Source organism: Phaethon aethereus (assembly GCF_964289735.1).
Source record: "Phaethon aethereus genome assembly, chromosome: 7".
NCBI classification, from domain to species: Eukaryota; Metazoa; Chordata; class Aves; order Phaethontiformes; family Phaethontidae; genus Phaethon; species Phaethon aethereus.
The window spans coordinates 33617506-33635312 of NC_138583.1; the positions used below are offsets into that span (position 1 = coordinate 33617506).

Sequence of the window (17807 nt, forward strand, 5' to 3'; positions counted from 1 at the left end):
TCTATTCTCTTCTAACAGGCTGCTTTTTTGCCAACTATTTTGCACATAAGCTCCTACTGACTTCAGTAAAGGGCCTTCAAAGGGCAAAAACAAGAAGGAGATTGTTCAGTCCAGATATTAAAATGCAAGAAGCTCATGTAGTAGCCATATAGTCAATTAAGCCATTGCTAAGCAACACAAGATACATTCTTTCCCATTTACACAAATTGTGAAATTTATGCAGATTTAATGCTTGTTCTAAAATTATGAGTTTGGTACAGTGTTCAAAAGTATCCTCTGTCAAATGCTGTACTCTTCTTACATAAAGAATGAGCATGTCATCAAGGCAGAATCCCTTCTCTTTTCCCATTTGAAGACAAAACATATAATCCACTCTATACGTGTGCTTTAACAGAGCAAACACCATGAATGATGTATCAGAGATACACTATTATACCTACTGTTGTGGAAAGCTGTCTTGCCTTCCCCCCCAACCCCCCCCACTGGCAGCATGACAAAACACTGTCAAAACCAGTGTTCAGAGTCATTTCTGTCTGATTAGCAAGTAGTCAAATATTTATTCATGATCTGACTCGGAATACGTCAGAACTGCATATTAAGTTACCTACATTTGTGCGCAACTGAACGTTAGTTATCTATTTTTAGGGGACTGGTATGCGCGCTTAGTCGGCTACTTCAATTAAAAGGATGACCTAAAAGAAATAATCTGCCAACGTCATTTTTGCTCCAGTTTTTGAAAATATTTAAAAATACTAATAAAAAAAATGCCTGCACCAATTTTGACAGAGACTCCACCAGAGGTCTCCTAATTGGCAGTTTAGCAAGGCAATGAGGAAGAGACACCGTGGATCAAGGATCTTATATTTTGCTCCTGAATTTTCATAGTTATTAGCATCCTTTTAAGCAGCAGTGCTTTTGACAAAGTAACCTCCATAAAAGTCAACTGACTTCCTAATCATAAGAAAAAACACAGAACAAAGAGCATAAACTTTCAAAAATTAAAATTACATCTTATTTTAAGTTAGCTGCCTGTTATGCCCAAAGTTCCATGTTTCTAATATAAACTAGAATCATTTCTCCATGACACAGCTCATCTTTCAGAGCCATACAAGTGTACTGGTGACTTCGAAAAAAAATCCACTGAGTGTGTCAAAAGCACATACATCCAGACTGCTATCTAAGCCCTGTGTGGTACTTTCCACAAATAACCTGCAAATCTCTTCCTAAAAAAACTAATTCTCTCTTCTCTTCCTCCTATCGATGCAATTCAGTGACCACAATTGATACAGAGGAAGCCATTTTCTTACACTCATATTGACAGTATTAGAAACTGGTACAGAAGTCACCCACAACTTCCCAGACCCACAACTAGAGATAGCCTGTGCTATACTTCCTCCAGTATCAGGTTTGATCCTGCAAAGCATAAACTAAGATACAAAGTTAGAGAGACGCTAAACAAGCTTTCAGGATTACCCAGCCCTGCAGTAACAAGAGGAATAGCCAACATTGGCACTGTACGCAAACATAACTATGAACGCTACCAGTAGTTTTCGGGGGTTTTTTGTAGAAGAAATGCACTTAAGAGTCTCACATTTAACCACTTGAGTCCAAGCACTTAAACAATTAAGCAGGCCTGCTTACACAAGCACACCAATTTGCAGGATGGAGGTTCTTGGATGAAGAATACTTGCGTAACAGTTGAAAATCCTCCAACCTTGAGCACGTGCTCAGGGTTGGAGGATTTTTCAGCTGTTATGCAAGTATTCTGAAAAACATCATACCCATGTTCAGCAGAAACACACATGAGTGGCTAGAGATATGCAGAGTTATAGGAAAGAAGTCTTGTGAGAGAGAGGAGCAAGGAATAAAGAAGAGCAGAATGTAAGTAACAACCTCAGAACATCTCATTTCATCTCAATTTTGGTGACAAAACTTGTCACTGGAATTGCCTTAAAAAAAAAATTTCTAAACAAAAATTCAGTTCAAGAACAGCCTCCCCATTGCCTGCTTCCCCCCACCTCCAACCTAAACAAAGCTTTGTTGAAGAAACACCAAAGCTATCAGGATCTGGGTTCAGGGCAAAGTCGGGCAGCCTGTTTTTCAAGCAGTCGACAGTCTTTCTGTGGAACTCCTCACATGTGATGGAAGCCAACAATCAGCACAGGCTTGGGGGTGTGGGACAAATTCAAGGAAGAGAGTTGTTGAGGGGAGAACACACTGAAACCACATGCAGCTGAGGAAGTCCCCAGGCTGCAAGTGGTTTGGAGACTAGAAGAGTACTCTGTGGAGGTGTTATACATGCTCTTGCACACCTCCCTCTCTGTTGTTGTCAGAGACAGGATACTGGGCTAGATGGACTCTTGGTCTAACTGGTCTAACTCAGTTTCATTCTCCTTTTCTTCTGAGCACTATAAGATGAACTGTCACAGTCTTCTGAACAGCAAAAATAGCCTCAGATATCCTGGGAAATCTGTGCTCTGTGGTGTAGGACAGAAGAACAGGAATGCAGCAAAAAGCACAGCAAAAAAGACAAGAAGGTCAGTGGGTAGGATGGAGCTCAGCACAATATGCTGAGCTCAGTAGAAGTATGCATAATCATCGCTGAAGCATAATACAAAGATAAGCTTCAAGTTTTCTGTAATAATGAGAAAGTAAAGGACAAGGTCTTCCCAATACAGCCTTGAATTGCAACGTTTATAACAACTGGACTAAAAGTGACCCTTCAGAAATGACTTCATGAAAAGCTAAATTAAACCTACATGCCTTGACAGCTAACAGGGATTTGAAAACCAACATATTTCTTGCATCTTCAGCTCACTAATACTGGAGAAAAGAGAATTTTCTGTTTACAATACAGTGTAGTACTGACTCCTCTGCCTTCTTCACTATCTAGAACTGATAAGAGGCTCTTATTGGCCACAGTTTCTTTTGGCTGACACCTGCTAAAAATCTTTTGCACATTGACATGGATTTATGCAACACAACACTGCCATCAAATCTCTCTCGGAGTTCTCAGTTCCTGTCAGCTTCCTCGCAGAAAGCAGGTGTGTTGAATGAACGAGTCCTGGGTGGGAAGATAAACCGAATGTGCTTAATTTTACTACTAGAAAGACAGTTCATCATAATTACAATGAACAGTCTAGAAAGCTGTCATTATTTCTTACTCCAGTATCGCTGAACATTAAAAAAAACAAAGCCTGCAGTAATGTACGAAGTTCAGCCCATACATTCAAAGCTTCTTTTCAAGTTGGACAGGCACACAGATTTCACAGAAGGATGTGTGATACACTGCGAATCCATTGTATACTGCTGTACCATCTGCAAGGTGAGATAAGACATCTTGCTCTCCTATTAAAAATTGGAGTTGTTTTTTTTGAGGGGCGGGGAAGACTTCAAATACCTTCAGAAATCATATTCCTACATTCTGAATTTTCAGAAGGGTTGGGTGAGGGGAATTGTTCTTTTTTCTTTTCAGTTAGTCCCACTGTGCACATCAAGTTACAATAAAACAAGGTTTAAAACCAAGAGAAACAAGTTTTCCTCAGACTATTTAAACACTTGAGTTGGTCTATGCTCACATTGTAATCATACGCAAACTGGCTATAGCAGCAATAATTTAAAAAAAAAAACAAACAACAAATATTCATAGCAACTTTTCTGGAGTTGCAGTCATTGCTCCTTAATACATATACTTACGAATAATACTTACTTACTTGTAAGTAATCAGCTGAGCTCACAAAAGCAGACAGCAACCTGCCGTAGCCAATAAGGCATTCTGATACTAAGTATTTTAGAAATAATCAACAGATACAAACCTCTTCTTTCGTTTTCTTATTTTCTGCTCTAAGCTCTTCATATTCGCCAATAGCTATACAAGAAAAAGAAAAAAGAAAAAAAGTTAATATTGCAGCACCTCCTTTTCCAAAATGAGCTCTCCATTTCATTACTTTTAAAGTTCTGGCTATCTACACAGACTTCTTAAATAGCATGGGTCATAAACTTCAGTAATAGCCTATGGATGAACTGGATATCCTTTTAGAATTGAAGTAATTGGAAAGTGTCTGAAAAAGATGGTGGCTCCCAAAACAATCAATTTTTGATCAATGGAGAGTTAAACAATCTTATTGATTGAGTTCAAAAACTACAAGGTGAATGTACTGGCTTGCAGTCACCATTTCAAACACACACTGGCTCAGGTTACAGATCAATGCTAGAAACATGGTTAATGCAATTCTGTTACACATATGTATGTACCTCCAGAGTAGCTGAGCACTTTTATTTATGTATTTATTTATTAACATTTTCTTCCAGCAAGAGTCCTATGATAGATTTTTTTTCTTTAAACTCCACAGTGGAGACATGAAAAGATCATAAGATTTGCCCAAGATCACACAAGACCTCAGCTGTAGGGGTCAGCAGGGAAGGGATCAACATCCAGGATGCTGGAGGTCCCCTGTTTCAAATCAGTAAATAATATGCAGAAACAATCGATCAGCTACCAATTCAGTTTCCAGTTTACTGCATATTTTTGTGTGCCCTTCCTAAACTTATTATTTTACTACCTTAGGGATGTACCATCGTTGCCCCAACTTCCCGATTCTATTGTTCTTTCAGTGTGTCCCATATGGGCTGTTTGGACTTCGAGACCACAGAAATTTTACTGCCACTAGAAAGAAGCTGAATACACCCCTAAACATTAGAGAAAAACACCTTGATAGAAAGGAACATTTTTCAGTCTTTAAGATACATACTGCAAGAATAAAATGAGAGGGCTGTTGACATTACTCTCCATCTTATTGCAGCCCCTCAGTATCTACTCAAATTTTTTCTCATACCTAAAAGAAGCTACACTAGCATACAGGTTTTATTTCAAGCCAATTTCATTAAAATTGGATAAAGGGTATGAATATATAGTTTTCAGCTGATGATAGCAGAGCTGCTGGAGTTTCATCTTAAACTTAACATGTCTTACCCTACATCTGAAGACATGACCATGTAAAGCCAGGTAGATTAGCCAACTGAAAACCTACTAGCCCTTTCTAGCTTTAGATAGTTAAACTTTTTCAAACAAGCAGCTCTTACAAGTAAAGTTACACTTTACACTCTTGTGATGTCCCTCTTCTTCCCCCCTCCCCAGCATTTCAAAATCCTTTGAAATAAAACTAATTCAAGCCACTCCCGAAAGCTAGGTCCACAGCATCACTGTTCTGCTTGCCTTCAGCATGCCTATTACTCTCCGCAGCAGCACAGAAGTACCCGAGATGTAAAAAACTCCTAATTCCTCTTTTCTCCAAAATCACTTCATTTTAGAGATGCAGGACTGAGGTACATGAAGTGTGGGATAGAGACAGCAGCAATAGCTCCTGGGCTAGTAACTTAAAACACAGGACTCTGCTCCTCACGTGCCCAGAACAGCAATGGGGAAATGGTAAGACCCTGCAGACTGTATTAACTGGAAAGGGAAACTGAAGAACACTAGAAATCTCTTAGCCAGAATCTCGGCTCTGCTGTTACCAGCAAGCACTGAAAAATTTCCAGGGCTCTCAAAGAAAAAGTTAAATAAAACCATTGCAAACAAAGTCACAGGCCACATGCAAAGTCATAGGAAATCTGACAATTTAAACAGATGGGAAAAAGTCCTCACTGCTGCTCATCCGAGTAAAAAGGTAGAGCTAAAGAGTGGAAGGAACAAAACCAGGTTTCTTAACAGTGTGCCCTGCATCCCCATGCCAGTAAAACAAGGTCTCTCATCTAAGCCTTCATTTCATTCCCACTTCTCCTTACCTACCCACGAGATCCCTACCCACCTCCCATACTCAAGAAGCAGAAAAAAACAACAGGTAGGTGAACAGGGAAGAAACCATCCTGATGCAGTTGCTCTAAGAAAGGGCACCTAAAGTGAAACAACGTACTTCCTACACAGGAACGCAAAAGCTGTGATCACTGTTCCACTTCTAAGCCATTTCCCTGCTCCCTTTAGGAAAATAAGGGAAGAGACTTCTAGCACCCAGACACAAGAAAAGGAATGAAAGCAGCATCAACAGATACAATTCAAGCTTCTTCATACCTGAAAACTGCTAGCGTTTGCTCACTTTAAGGCAAACTCATACTTGCTATTCAGTACTTTATAAATGACTGAAAAATACATATATAGATTTGCTCCACCCTCAACAGCTCTCCTCACACGCTCTGCGAACTGAGAACTCTGAATCATCAGCCCTTAAGGCATGGATACAAGAACAAGTTACCAAAAAACAAGGATACCAACTTACACAACGCTCCAGTGATCCCCAGCAAGGGCTCACCTGTGTGAGACTGGAAACTAAACTGCCTGTTCAGGGTAGCCTTTCCGTCTTTTACTGCAGATGGCAATCCACGGCACGTTCATTGTGGAATGCAAACACAGAATCATCAGCTACTCCATGCTGCACTCACACGGCACCTTTCTTCAGTGCCTTTCTACCATGCCCACCCCCTTACTCTCACTGCAAAACTATTATCTCTTCCCGCAATACAGCTAAGACAGCATAAGGATCTGGTATCTTAAAGTAAGCTTGCTTTTCATGGATGGCAACCTCTAGATGATGCTCCCATACAGATCCCATAATTTGGATTTTTGAGTATGGCTTTATTAAACACTAAATCTAATGAAGAAACCGATGTTTTTATCGGGCATGGAAACATAAATAATAATTTAAAAGTGACTACAAAAATTTTCTCCTGGATATCAGATTCTCTGCAAAGGCAGAGTATGACTTAGAAGTTATGAAATGTGACTGGAAAGTTGGTGGATTTTTTTCATTTTTTCATTAGTGGAGGGGGCTATTGGGAAGTTTTTATACAAAGTTTTTCAAGTGTTTTATGTACAATGAAGTTTTGAGGCCATCTCAAAAATAGTCAAGAGTCTACACAACCTTCACTGAAGCACTAAACGGCATAAAGGTGACAGTGATCTCTGCTCTAAGACTACCCTAGAACAATTAATACCAGCAGCACTGGTAAACACTTTACGTGTTTCAAATCTCATATAGATTGAGCCTTAAAACCTCTTTGGCAGATTAAAAGGTACCATTATCTCTCATTTATGGATTAACAAACCATAAGTCCTTTTGTATGAGGACTTCTCTAAACCTTCTCTGGGAGACAGAACTACTTTTTCTCCTTAACCTCTGAAGGCTCTCACACAATATATACAGCAATGGTGCCTGAACATCTCAAAACTTCTTACATCTCACCTTGACTCAATCAGATTATGCTAGATAAAGAATAAAGATAACTCTTTCCAATAAATCAGTGTTGAACAAACAAGTTAAGATGCTTTGCTAAAGGTGCTACTAAAATTCCAGAATTATACATCATTTTCTCAAAGAATCAATATTGTAGCATATCTGATATTAAAATGCCTACATTGCACTCATAAACCTCCAGTGAATCCTGAAGAACTGTAATAAATATGTATCAGAGACCTCTTGAGATGTTGTCGCTGTCTGGCACTAACTTAAATTTATCCTTAATAAAATTATTCCTGATACACAGCAGTATTATATAAACAACTTATCAGGATCCAAATCACATTACTTTGCTTCAGGCTACCTTCATAGAGCCCGAGTTTCAAGACTAAGGAAAGAAAAAAGCTGGAAAAAGGAGAAAAGAACAGAGTATTTTGGTTTATAGCTCTTAACCCACCCAACACATATTCACAGCCCATCCTGTTCTTACTGTAAAACAGTCAAACTACAAAATAGCCAACAGCATTCTCCTTCATAACATGACCATGCTCATTCACCAACTACTCACTCCTCAGCTCAGTTGACCAGAAGAGACTGTCCTATCAACATGTACCGATGCACTTTATCTGTATTAAATTAAGCAGGTAGTTTTGTATACAGAAGCTCCTTTAATTACATCTTAGTCTTTTGACTTTTAGTTGTGAACCTGTGGCTCCCGAACCTGGATTTGCTAACAGAAGATATGTATGATCTAAATTGGATGTTTTATATATTAGGTACTTACTATGGCTAAAAAACACTTATTAGTAAAACCAAGTCATAATTATATGACTATAATTCATAGCAAACAACAGAAAAGACACTTTCATTTACACAGAGTGAGATGGTGAGACTCTTCCTACTCTTTTTATTAAAAAATTCATCAACCTCTTTTCTAAAGCTATGTATTAAAAAAGTACAAATTAAAAACTCAACCTTAGAAATGCTACATGCATACACTTTAGCATTTATACTGTAAACCAGGTGGTCTTCAAGTAGATTGAGAGTCTTTCCATGCCAAATCAACAAGTAATGCCACATCAATTTAATCAAAAAGTAAGTAGAGCTGTCAAGGAAAACAAGTGTCATTCCACTATTTATTCTTCTAGACTATGGACCAGGCATATCTTTACTGGTACAGGCAAGAGAAAGAGCTTACAGTACAAGAAGTCCTTCACTCCAGATGAAACAAGCTAACCTAATGAAGTCATTTTTTGTTGGCATAAGTAAATTAACATCTGATTTTTTGCGTGTTCTCTCTCTCATTAGGTTGAGAATTACCCTGACAACAACAAGTGCACCAAAAGCTTTAATGGGACAACCCATCTCAGATAGCAATAGTGTCCCTACAAGCAAAACATGCACAAGACCTGTCAATTGCTGTCAAGAGTATATAAAAAAAAAAAAAAATCAAGAAGGCTCAATTTTTTTTAAGGAGAACCCAAAATTTGCATCGTGCAATCTTACAGCTTCCTGGCAACTGGGCAGGGAAACTAAACACACCACAGCCTGATAAAGCCTAACCATTAAGCTCACACCAAAACATCTGCCTTCACAAATTTCTGAAAAACAGATATGGTTCAACAACAAGAAACTAAAGTGGGAAACACTTTTAAACTTTAATAAATGAAGAAAGCATTCAAACAGGATGAGTTTTGCTGAGGAATGATAAATGCTGTGTATGAACACCCACATACACAGGTACATGGGGCAGAAAATAATAACCTATAGAGCAGATGACTAAACAGGGGAATGCAGCTGCCAACAAGATATCCTACCCTTAATAAAGAAATTTCTCTGGCCATAAAAATTACCCCTCTGCCACAAAGAAGAATAAATTTGTCAAATCACATTAAGAGCTTGTCAATGGCATATACTTTAACAGTACTGTTCTGAGATATTGCTGTCAGATTGACAGTCTGTACCTTGTAAGATATATGGTATTCCCTTACTCAAAGTTTCTGGTATTTTTTAAAATTTTGCTTTTGAAGAGATCAAATACAACTTTTAAAAAAAAAAAAAAAAAAAATCATAGAAAGCCACGTGCTTGGGACTAGAGACCGGAAATCATCACACTTCATCAAAACCAGCCAACAAACACAGAGCAAGATAAGACCTCTAAAACTGGTGAAGAAAACCCAACATGTTTAGTATAGTTCTGTAGTATAGTATATTTTAGTACAGTTTAGTATAGATCTGTAGTTAACAGTAGTTGTTAAGCAGAGTAACTTAGCAAAGTGACCAGAAATGTGAATATGACAGTGGCAGCTGAAGTGTAATTTTACTTAGTTTATAAACCCAGATGTTTTGGTTGCTGACCCCTGTTTTCAGATGAACAAAGAAGTGACCACAGTGGAAGATGACTCTGCCTTTAAGGGCAAAGTACCAGCAGTGCCCACAAAATCAAAGACAAACAAGGCAATCTTCCAGACAGGTAACCGACTACTGTCATGACGCAGCTGTTAGTTCACTACAGTTCCTTGGGTTCTGCAACCAACCATTAACCAAAGCTTTGTCCACCAGATTTTGTTTTGTTTCAATTTTAAGTCTTAGCCATAGGAATTATAAGGGCCAGTTGAACAGAAATGTGCACTGCTGGAAATACCACTTAAAGTACAGTTAGGCACTACTAATATTTACAGTGGATCTGCTTTACCTAACCAAATCATCTCAGAAAGCCATTCACAGAATTAAAACTCAAACGGTACTTTTAAGTCCCAAAATCAATCATCAATACAGAGATTATGTTTCTTCATGATGTTCAGCTTAAACTTGGTAATGGAGCAACCCAAAGAATGACCGGTATCAGGTATCTGAGCCTAACACACAGGACCTGGAAAATTCAGCACGGGTGAAAGATAAGCATATCTTGCACACAGACAGCTTCAGTGTCCTTGTCGCCGCTCAGAGCTCTGCCAAACAGCCAAGGGAATTTGCTCAGACACCAGTCAGCATCACAGCTGCCACGGAGAATTGAGCAGGCAGCTACCAAACACCTGCCTCAGGTTCAATCTACTGACCTTGCTGAGGGAAAGTATAGGCAGTCGCTGAAACGTGAAAGCAATCAGCCACCTATGCTGCTGTTTACCTTCCCCTCTACCTTTTGCAGATCCTTCCATCAGCTGCATTTACTTCCAAAGTAATACTGTTTATCTACACCTGGAAGCACTAAAGAGGAAAAATACGAGGAAGTTTTTTCTCCTCTTCTCATGCTGCTTCTGTTTAACAGAGCATCCTAAAATTGCTTGAGGAAAGTTAGTATCTCAAATTGTCTTCTTTTGTCAATAAGAATGGAGGGCAAACTATATATGGAAACTTATAGTATATAAGAAGGAAGCAAATTTACTTACCAACAGTAACAATATTTAGGTCATTACTGTTAGGATAATTTTATGCATCTCACTACTTTTTCATCACTTGGACTCCTTACTTTGTCTTGTCAGTTAAAATAATTCAACTACAGTGTGCTACCATAATTTTGCATTGTTTTAGATGCAAAACAGCATATATAAGAGTATTTTCAAAAGAAGTTTTCCACTGAGTGACTTTTCACGCCCAAAAACAACTTTCTTGCCAGCCATATAATGACAAAAACATTTGTTAGCTTCAGAAGTTCTACATTTGGGGATGAACATCCACCAAGAACACTTCCTTATAGGACAGAGTCTGCTGACTACAGTTTCTATTTCAACATCTTAAGTGGGTCTGGGACAGCCAGTCCTCAAGTTACAGTATCTGTCCCTTGAACTAGTTCCTGCAGTCCTGAAAACTTTCATTAGACATTGAAGGACACCCTGCCTACTGGAGCAGAGGACTTTCAGACTTGGGAACTGAAGCCCAAATCTAACCAATTTCAAGAGGCTAGGATTTCTCTAAACAATAACTCAAAATTGCCTTTTTTGCAACTGATTATTTTAGCAGCTGTCCTTTTGGCACAGACAACTCCTCTGGAGCCAATGGTACCAGAGGGAAGCAGTCAGTCAGCAAAAAACAGCTTTTTAGCCTTAGTTTTTGGTCCTGTATTATCAAAACACACAGCTGTAAGATTATAATGAATTTTACACCCATTGAAATCTTTGTATGTCAGAATCTACCCAGTGCAGCCAGAAATCACAAATTTACAATACTGAGTGTACAGGAACAATCAAAAAAGAAGTACCAAAGTACTTAGTAAATAGTTCATAAGTACAAAGTAAATAATTCATAAGTATCCAGGTGAAATTTGGTTAAGAAAAGCTTCTGCTATACAGCAAAGGTGACTGAGCGCGTTCACAGTCAGAATGAGTGACAGAAAAAGGGGCACTAAAATCACCCCCATAATTTCACTCTTTTGCAAAACTTTGTCCAACGGGTCCTTTCCAGACAGCTCCTCCCAGGCTCCTGGAGGACCAGGAGAATGCAGCCGCAAATTACAGCGGTAACAGGTACTCTGCACCTACTGTGCATGAAGCTGCAAGGCAGGAGGCATGATCACTTGATGCATGCTCACAAGCAGATGTCCACAATTCAAACGGCTGGTAATGGCGCTTCTTCAGATGTTGCCTACCTGCTTAAACCAAGGTAGAAACTTTGCTGGACCAACCTGGTTTGGGGATAGGGAAGTTAAAAAACGGACTGCCTTTGGAGCATCCAGGCTCTTTTCCATGCCCCTTCTTGCAGAAGACGAAATAACACAACATTTTAGTACCCCAGGCAAACTACACACACTCATGAACCTGAACATCTACAAAGCTGAAGCATCAGACTTTTCTACAAAAGCACCAAGAGTGACTCACAAGGGGAACCAAACCAGCTCAGGACAAAGCTTCCTTTCACTTACACCAGAACTACCAAGGCTCTACAGAAACTTACGGCATATCAGGGCGAGCCTTGAGCTATCAGCGGGAAGTCTGCACACTGATGGAGAGTGGGACAGAGAGCGTTTGATGGGTTGGGTTAGTACCGGATCCCGCAATGCAGAGCAGGAGACGGGACACAGTGCCAGGTTAGGCGCAGCACGTGAAGCTCAGGTCCACAGAGAAGGCAATGCAAGACGGTCTTTCACCCCCTGAAGCCAGTCAGATATCCAGGCTCACCGGTACCGCCAGCCGGGGGATGAACGCCGGCCATTAGCCACACACCCGTTGCCAGCAGGCGGGCTAGCCTGCACGCCGGGCGGGAAGGTCGGGGGTGACAGCAGCGGCAGCCCATGCGCTACCGCAACCTCAGCCTCCCGCTCTCACCCCAACCCACCGCTCGCCATCGCGACGCCCGCGCTCACCAGCGTCAGCCGACAGCACCTGCGAGGCAGCTGGGATGGGCACTGACCAGGGGAACAGACAAAACGTTTCACTCCCCTGATTTTTTTTTTTTTTTAAGGGTTGGGGGTTTTTTTGCCCCCTCCGCGCGGACTGAGAACGGGGCCTGGGAACGAGAGGGGACCCGACCGCCGGGCCAGGGGACGCCCAGGCCGCAGCCGCCCCCCCGGGCGCAGGCCGCGCCCGCCCTGACGCTTCCCGTACTCCCGCGCCGCCGGGCGCGGAGCCGCTGCCTCACGCCGCCGCCTCACGCCGCCCCGCGGCGGCCGCGCTCCTGCCGGCCGAGCCTGGGCCCGCGGCGGCGGCGGGAGAGCCGCTCTCCCCGGCGCCGCCTGCCCCTACCTTGGTCCTTCAGGCTGGCGAGGAGCTCCAGCTGCTTCTCCTCGTCGGAGCTGTTCATCCTGCCCCGCCGCCGCCGGCTGTCCCGCTCCGCCCCACCTAGCGCGGCTTCACCTGGCAGCGGGCGGGCGGCGCCGGCGGCCGGAGCCCCGGGGCGCGGCGGGCGCGGCGAGCGGCCCGGCCCGCTCTGCACATGCCCAGACTCCCGCGGCGCCCCAGTGAGCATGTGCGAGGGTGCGGGCACGGCGGCACCGCGGCCCGCTGGCAGGCACGGGCTGGCGGGCGCGCAGGCCGCCCACGCAGACGCGGGCTCAGGGCTGCCGTCGACCCCGCCCGCTCCCCAGGCCGGGCAGGGCCGCGGAGGGGCTGCTCTGGCTGTCAGCGAGGGGATGGGGCGGGAAAACCCCACCAGCTGGCCCCCGGGCAGGGGGGACGCGTGTCCTCGTAACCCCGTTGGCGTGGCCGGCGTGCTAGCCGCCCTCAGGCCGGCACGGACGGGCCGTGAAGGCCCTTCCCTGCAGCCGCCCGGGCAGGGGCTGCCGCGGAGGAGCCCTCCGCGCCGCTGCCGCTGCGAGCGTCTTTTGATAAGCCCTTTTGCACCGTTTGCGCGGGGCAGCCTCCCGCTTGGGATCCGTGCGCCGCCCGGAGGAGCGGCGGGAGGACATAAAGCTGCTATTTGAGGACCGTGGTACAAAGCAAGCTAAACGGATTTTTAAAAAGAAGGAAGTGGAAGGTTGCGTTACTGTTTGTGAGGATCCAAGGGAAACAACCGCATGCCCGTTCCAGTGTCTGGCGCTTAATCGTGATTTTGGAACAACGTGAGGGCGGAGGGCTTGGACCGAGACCCTGCTGTGTTCATGCCAGAATAGAGTGCTTCCCTCTGCTCTTCTCTGATGATCCCTGTGTGAAAAAGGAGGGGATCCAGGGACAATCTCTGTATTAAAATGGTTACCTCACTCGGCGTATCCCAAGGCTGGCACAGAGCTCACTGCAGAATTTGTTTCTGCCTCTGTTCTTTGCCAAGCTTCAGAAGCGATCAGCTGAGTGGCAACTATCTTCAGACTTGTGTGGGCAAAGGTACAATTCATACACCTCCCTCCCTCCTTCTTTGGCAAACACCCATCGTACGCCGTGGCAGGCAGGTCAGAAAACACAGCATTGCCACAGATGTGGCAACATTAGAAATACCTGGGAAGGAAAGGAAAAAGACCTCACTACAAAGAGGTGCTCAGTCCTCCTGCCTCCTTCCTCCCAGACTGCATCCTCTAGTCTTCTTGTCTTGGCCTAGTAAACCTTTAAAACATGAAGAGACTCCATATTGATGCTTTACAGCACTATCTGTCCTAGAGGTAGTTGATAACACATGTAGCATCCCGGAAAGAAGCCGTGAGATCCACGTGAGCTATGCTGGTGTCTCACAAGGTATGTTCCTTGTAAGGCAAAGGAGGCCACGCAGGGAAGTTCATAAGCTAGTCAGAGTCAGTTTATTTTGAACTAGTGAGCACAAAATGCATTTAACTGCACCAAATGCAAAGTTATAAATTCACACTCCTAGAGGTGAAGTCATATGCAAAGAATGGGAAATCATCTTGGAAAAAGAAGGGTCTGTAGAGGAAGTGGGAGGCAAAGTGCAATTAATTACATGTATTCTGCCAGTAAGCTACTGGAGCAAAAGAATGGGATCTACGCTGACAGCAGGGAAAAAAATTCTTCAATGACATTGACAAGAACAAATTAAAATTACTGTATCCAGTTCTTCAAAAGATGGGACAGAGACATTTACGGAGAAATCACAAAATAAAAAAATTACCTAAGCTTTGAGGAGAATACTTTGCAATGGGAGACCTCAAAACCCTTGATCTTTTTAATTGACCAAAAAGGAAACAAATTATGTGATTATGTTAAAGGAGAAAATCCTCAATACTTGAGAGCTTTTCAGCCCTAGTGGAAAAGAGTCAACCAGAATCTGTGTCTGTAACCAGAAGCTGAACATAAGATCTACAAATAAAGTCACACATCAATAAATGCCCCTATTTGAAAGAACACAGAGGTCCTATTTAGGTCCTTAGAGTTCTGGGCTGACCTCGGTTTCAAATAGCCCCCACTTTAAGTCAGAGCAATTTTGCCAGTGTTTTACTTTTTAGCATCCTTTCTTGGGCTGCCTGTTGGCTTCCCTTCGGCCACAGGTCTCATTCCAAGCCCCTCTTCCCATTGCTGATATCACCCACCTCCGTTTCCAAACCACTTTCTTTCGTGCAGCACAACAGCAGGATTTACAAAAGAGGCATCGTAGGGTTGCTTATCCCTGCACCGTGCCAAGACACCAGACATCTTCGTCTCGCAACAACGTTCACTCTGTTGTACACAGCCAGAACAGGGAATAAAAACTCTTTGATATCTGCAGAGACAGTAAGACGACTCTTCTATTATTTTATTTATTTATTCAAATTAAAGTATTATGTCAAAAGAATTCCCTTCCATAATTTCTATATTGTGGTTTCAACATTGTTCTGATTGTTATTATTCACTTAGACCTGCATCAAGTTACAGTACCTTGAAAAGTAAGCATTTAAAACAAGGATGTCCTTGTTGCAGACCCTTTTGGTTGCAAAGTAGGATGGGTGCCAACGCAACATTATTCCTCGAAGATATTAATCAATTGTTAATTAATTAAGTGTTGCTTTTCTTTTTCTAAGTTAGCAGACAGCAGAAAAATTAACTCCATTACTAAATTTGCTAATGGATCCCCCTGTGCTCTAAGGATTTAACATTCCCAGAAATGTTTCCCTCGATCATTAATTCAGTTCATTGTTTCAGGGTTATTTTAAATACGAGTTAGTCCATAATGCTTATTTCTATGTAACATAACGTCTACATTGTGATTTGATAACTGATGCTGTAACTACTAAGATCATAAAAAGCCTGAGCAGGCAATACAAGCACCCAACGTGGGATTTCATAATGTTTAAATAGGGACTGGGTAGCAATTGTTTTCTCCATCAAAGAAAAGCAACATTGTACTTTGCATACACATAACCAGTTTCTAGTAATAGCATTTCAGGAATACTATTTCTTCTTTGTTAAACGGGAAAGCTAAGAGTAAAGGTGTCTGAAAACTTGTCCACTACACAGTCAGTACCAGTGTTGGGAAATAAATCAAGGATTGAGTCACTTTTTACTGGATATGACATGTCATGGATAATCTGTGTCCTTTTGGAGACAAAAATTCAGAGGGATTCACCATATCTTTAGGTTCTGCCCAAATGTACGTGCTCTTCCAACACCAGGAATAGCTTTGTCACAGACTGTGCGAAGTTCTGAGAATCACAAATTATCCTTGGTAGGAAAATGGAAGAAAGACATGATGGGGAAGGCTAGAAGCACCGTAGAAAGTGGGGCTGGAATTCAGCTCTTGCCCAAGTGGAGCAGTGATTTAAGATGGGTATCATTCTACATAAAGTTCTGTTATGCTACGTAGAAACAGTGATAATCAAATGCATCAGTAAAAAAAGTGCAGCATTTCTGGAAGTTTGAGTAAATTAAGGTAATATGTGAAAAAAGACAAAATCTGCAATATAGATAAGTATGTAAGACAAACTATGGTTTCTTCTTGCTGTGCTTGGCTCTGGTGAGACCATCAGGCAGAGTAGCATGCCAGCTCCTACTACCACGCATTGAATAGAAACACAGACCTGTCGGGGAGAGCCTGCGACCAGCGTGATAAGTTCTAAACGTAACCTGGGCCTGCGAGAAGAAATACAGGATGTGTTTGGGGGGATTGTTTCCTGTAGAGAAAACCCAGGGTAAGAATAATGAAGGTCTTGATATCAATCAAGGACTATCACTAAGTTGTTAATAAGCTGTCCTCAGTAACCGTTGGGATGGAGAATTAGTGCAGGGTTTGAACTGTAAGAGGGGAGACAGGTTAGTTATTAAAAAAGGTTTTATTAGGGGAAGCCTTGGAATAGGCTACAAAGAAGGGGGAAGGGTGAAATCTTCAGAAGTTTCTGACAGGTCTAGGTGACCTTAGAGGGTCTGCCCTTCTGATAATCTGTGCAGGTGACCGGACTGAGAGCAAATGTACCACTGCTTGCTCCTCTCTGCCTCCAGTTCCCATCATCCACATATGCAAGTTTAGTTTACTCCCCTGCCACCTTTCCAACTCTTCACAGGCAATCTCCAGCAGGTCCACATATTCCCAGGAGCTGATGATGGACTCTGACTAAGCTCTAAGAATGATGGGAGAGAAAATGGGAGCTGAATAGCAATACCTTTTTCCTGCTGAGTCTGTCAACATAGTAATGCAAACCAGATACTTGGGAGGGTTTGCAGAGCCGTGTGTTTTAAGGGATGATTCAGTCTTCCCATATCTCTGCTCCCACCCCCTGCTGTTCGCAGATGATTATATTTATAAGCTTTATTGGAAATAACACTCTGACACATTTGTTCAAACCCCTTTGTTGTTGCTATTCTCCTTGCATGAGGACATATTTATTCTTTCCATCTGCTGCTCCTGAGCCATGTAGGGGCTGTGTAGGCTCACCCATGGAAATGGGGTCTGGCCACGGCTCCGCAGCTCCTGGAGCAAATGGAGAGAGGCACCAATAAATGAAGGGTCACAACCTAGGCACATCGTCCACGGCAGCATCCCTGAGCAACAGTAGTGGAGGGCAGCAGCTCCAGGCGTTACCTTCAAAACAAAACGTGGCTGCTGCCCTCCCACTTGCCTGTCCGGCTCTGTGCACTGCCTCTCACCTGCTGGCAGCTGCCCACGCCGTGCAGCTGGTCGTTTCTTCCGTAGGATTTCCAGAAGGAGAGTTGGTGCCAATATGCAAGTGAAAGAGCAGGTGATAAGCAAGATAGCCGCAGGCTGTCGCGAACAGACTGGTCACAAGCCTGTCCC

The 17807-nt window shown here is 42.7% G+C and overlaps 1 protein-coding gene across 1 annotated transcript in view; it reads right to left on the reverse strand.

The window, feature by feature from the left end:
* SHTN1 (shootin 1) overlaps positions 1 to 13473 on the reverse strand; it is a gene marked incomplete at its 3' end in the record, with an annotated part of 64880 nt that extends 51407 nt beyond the window's left edge. The window contains exons 1-2 of the mRNA XM_082002402.1: positions 12908 to 13473; positions 3816 to 3868 (exon numbers count right to left, since the gene is read on the reverse strand). Of these exons, the coding sequence (XP_081858528.1) occupies positions 3816 to 3868; positions 12908 to 13130 (276 nt within the window). The 5' untranslated portion in view covers positions 13131 to 13473. The remainder of the gene's footprint in view (positions 1 to 3815; positions 3869 to 12907) is intronic.
* Between the last annotated feature and the right edge of the window lie 4334 nt (positions 13474 to 17807).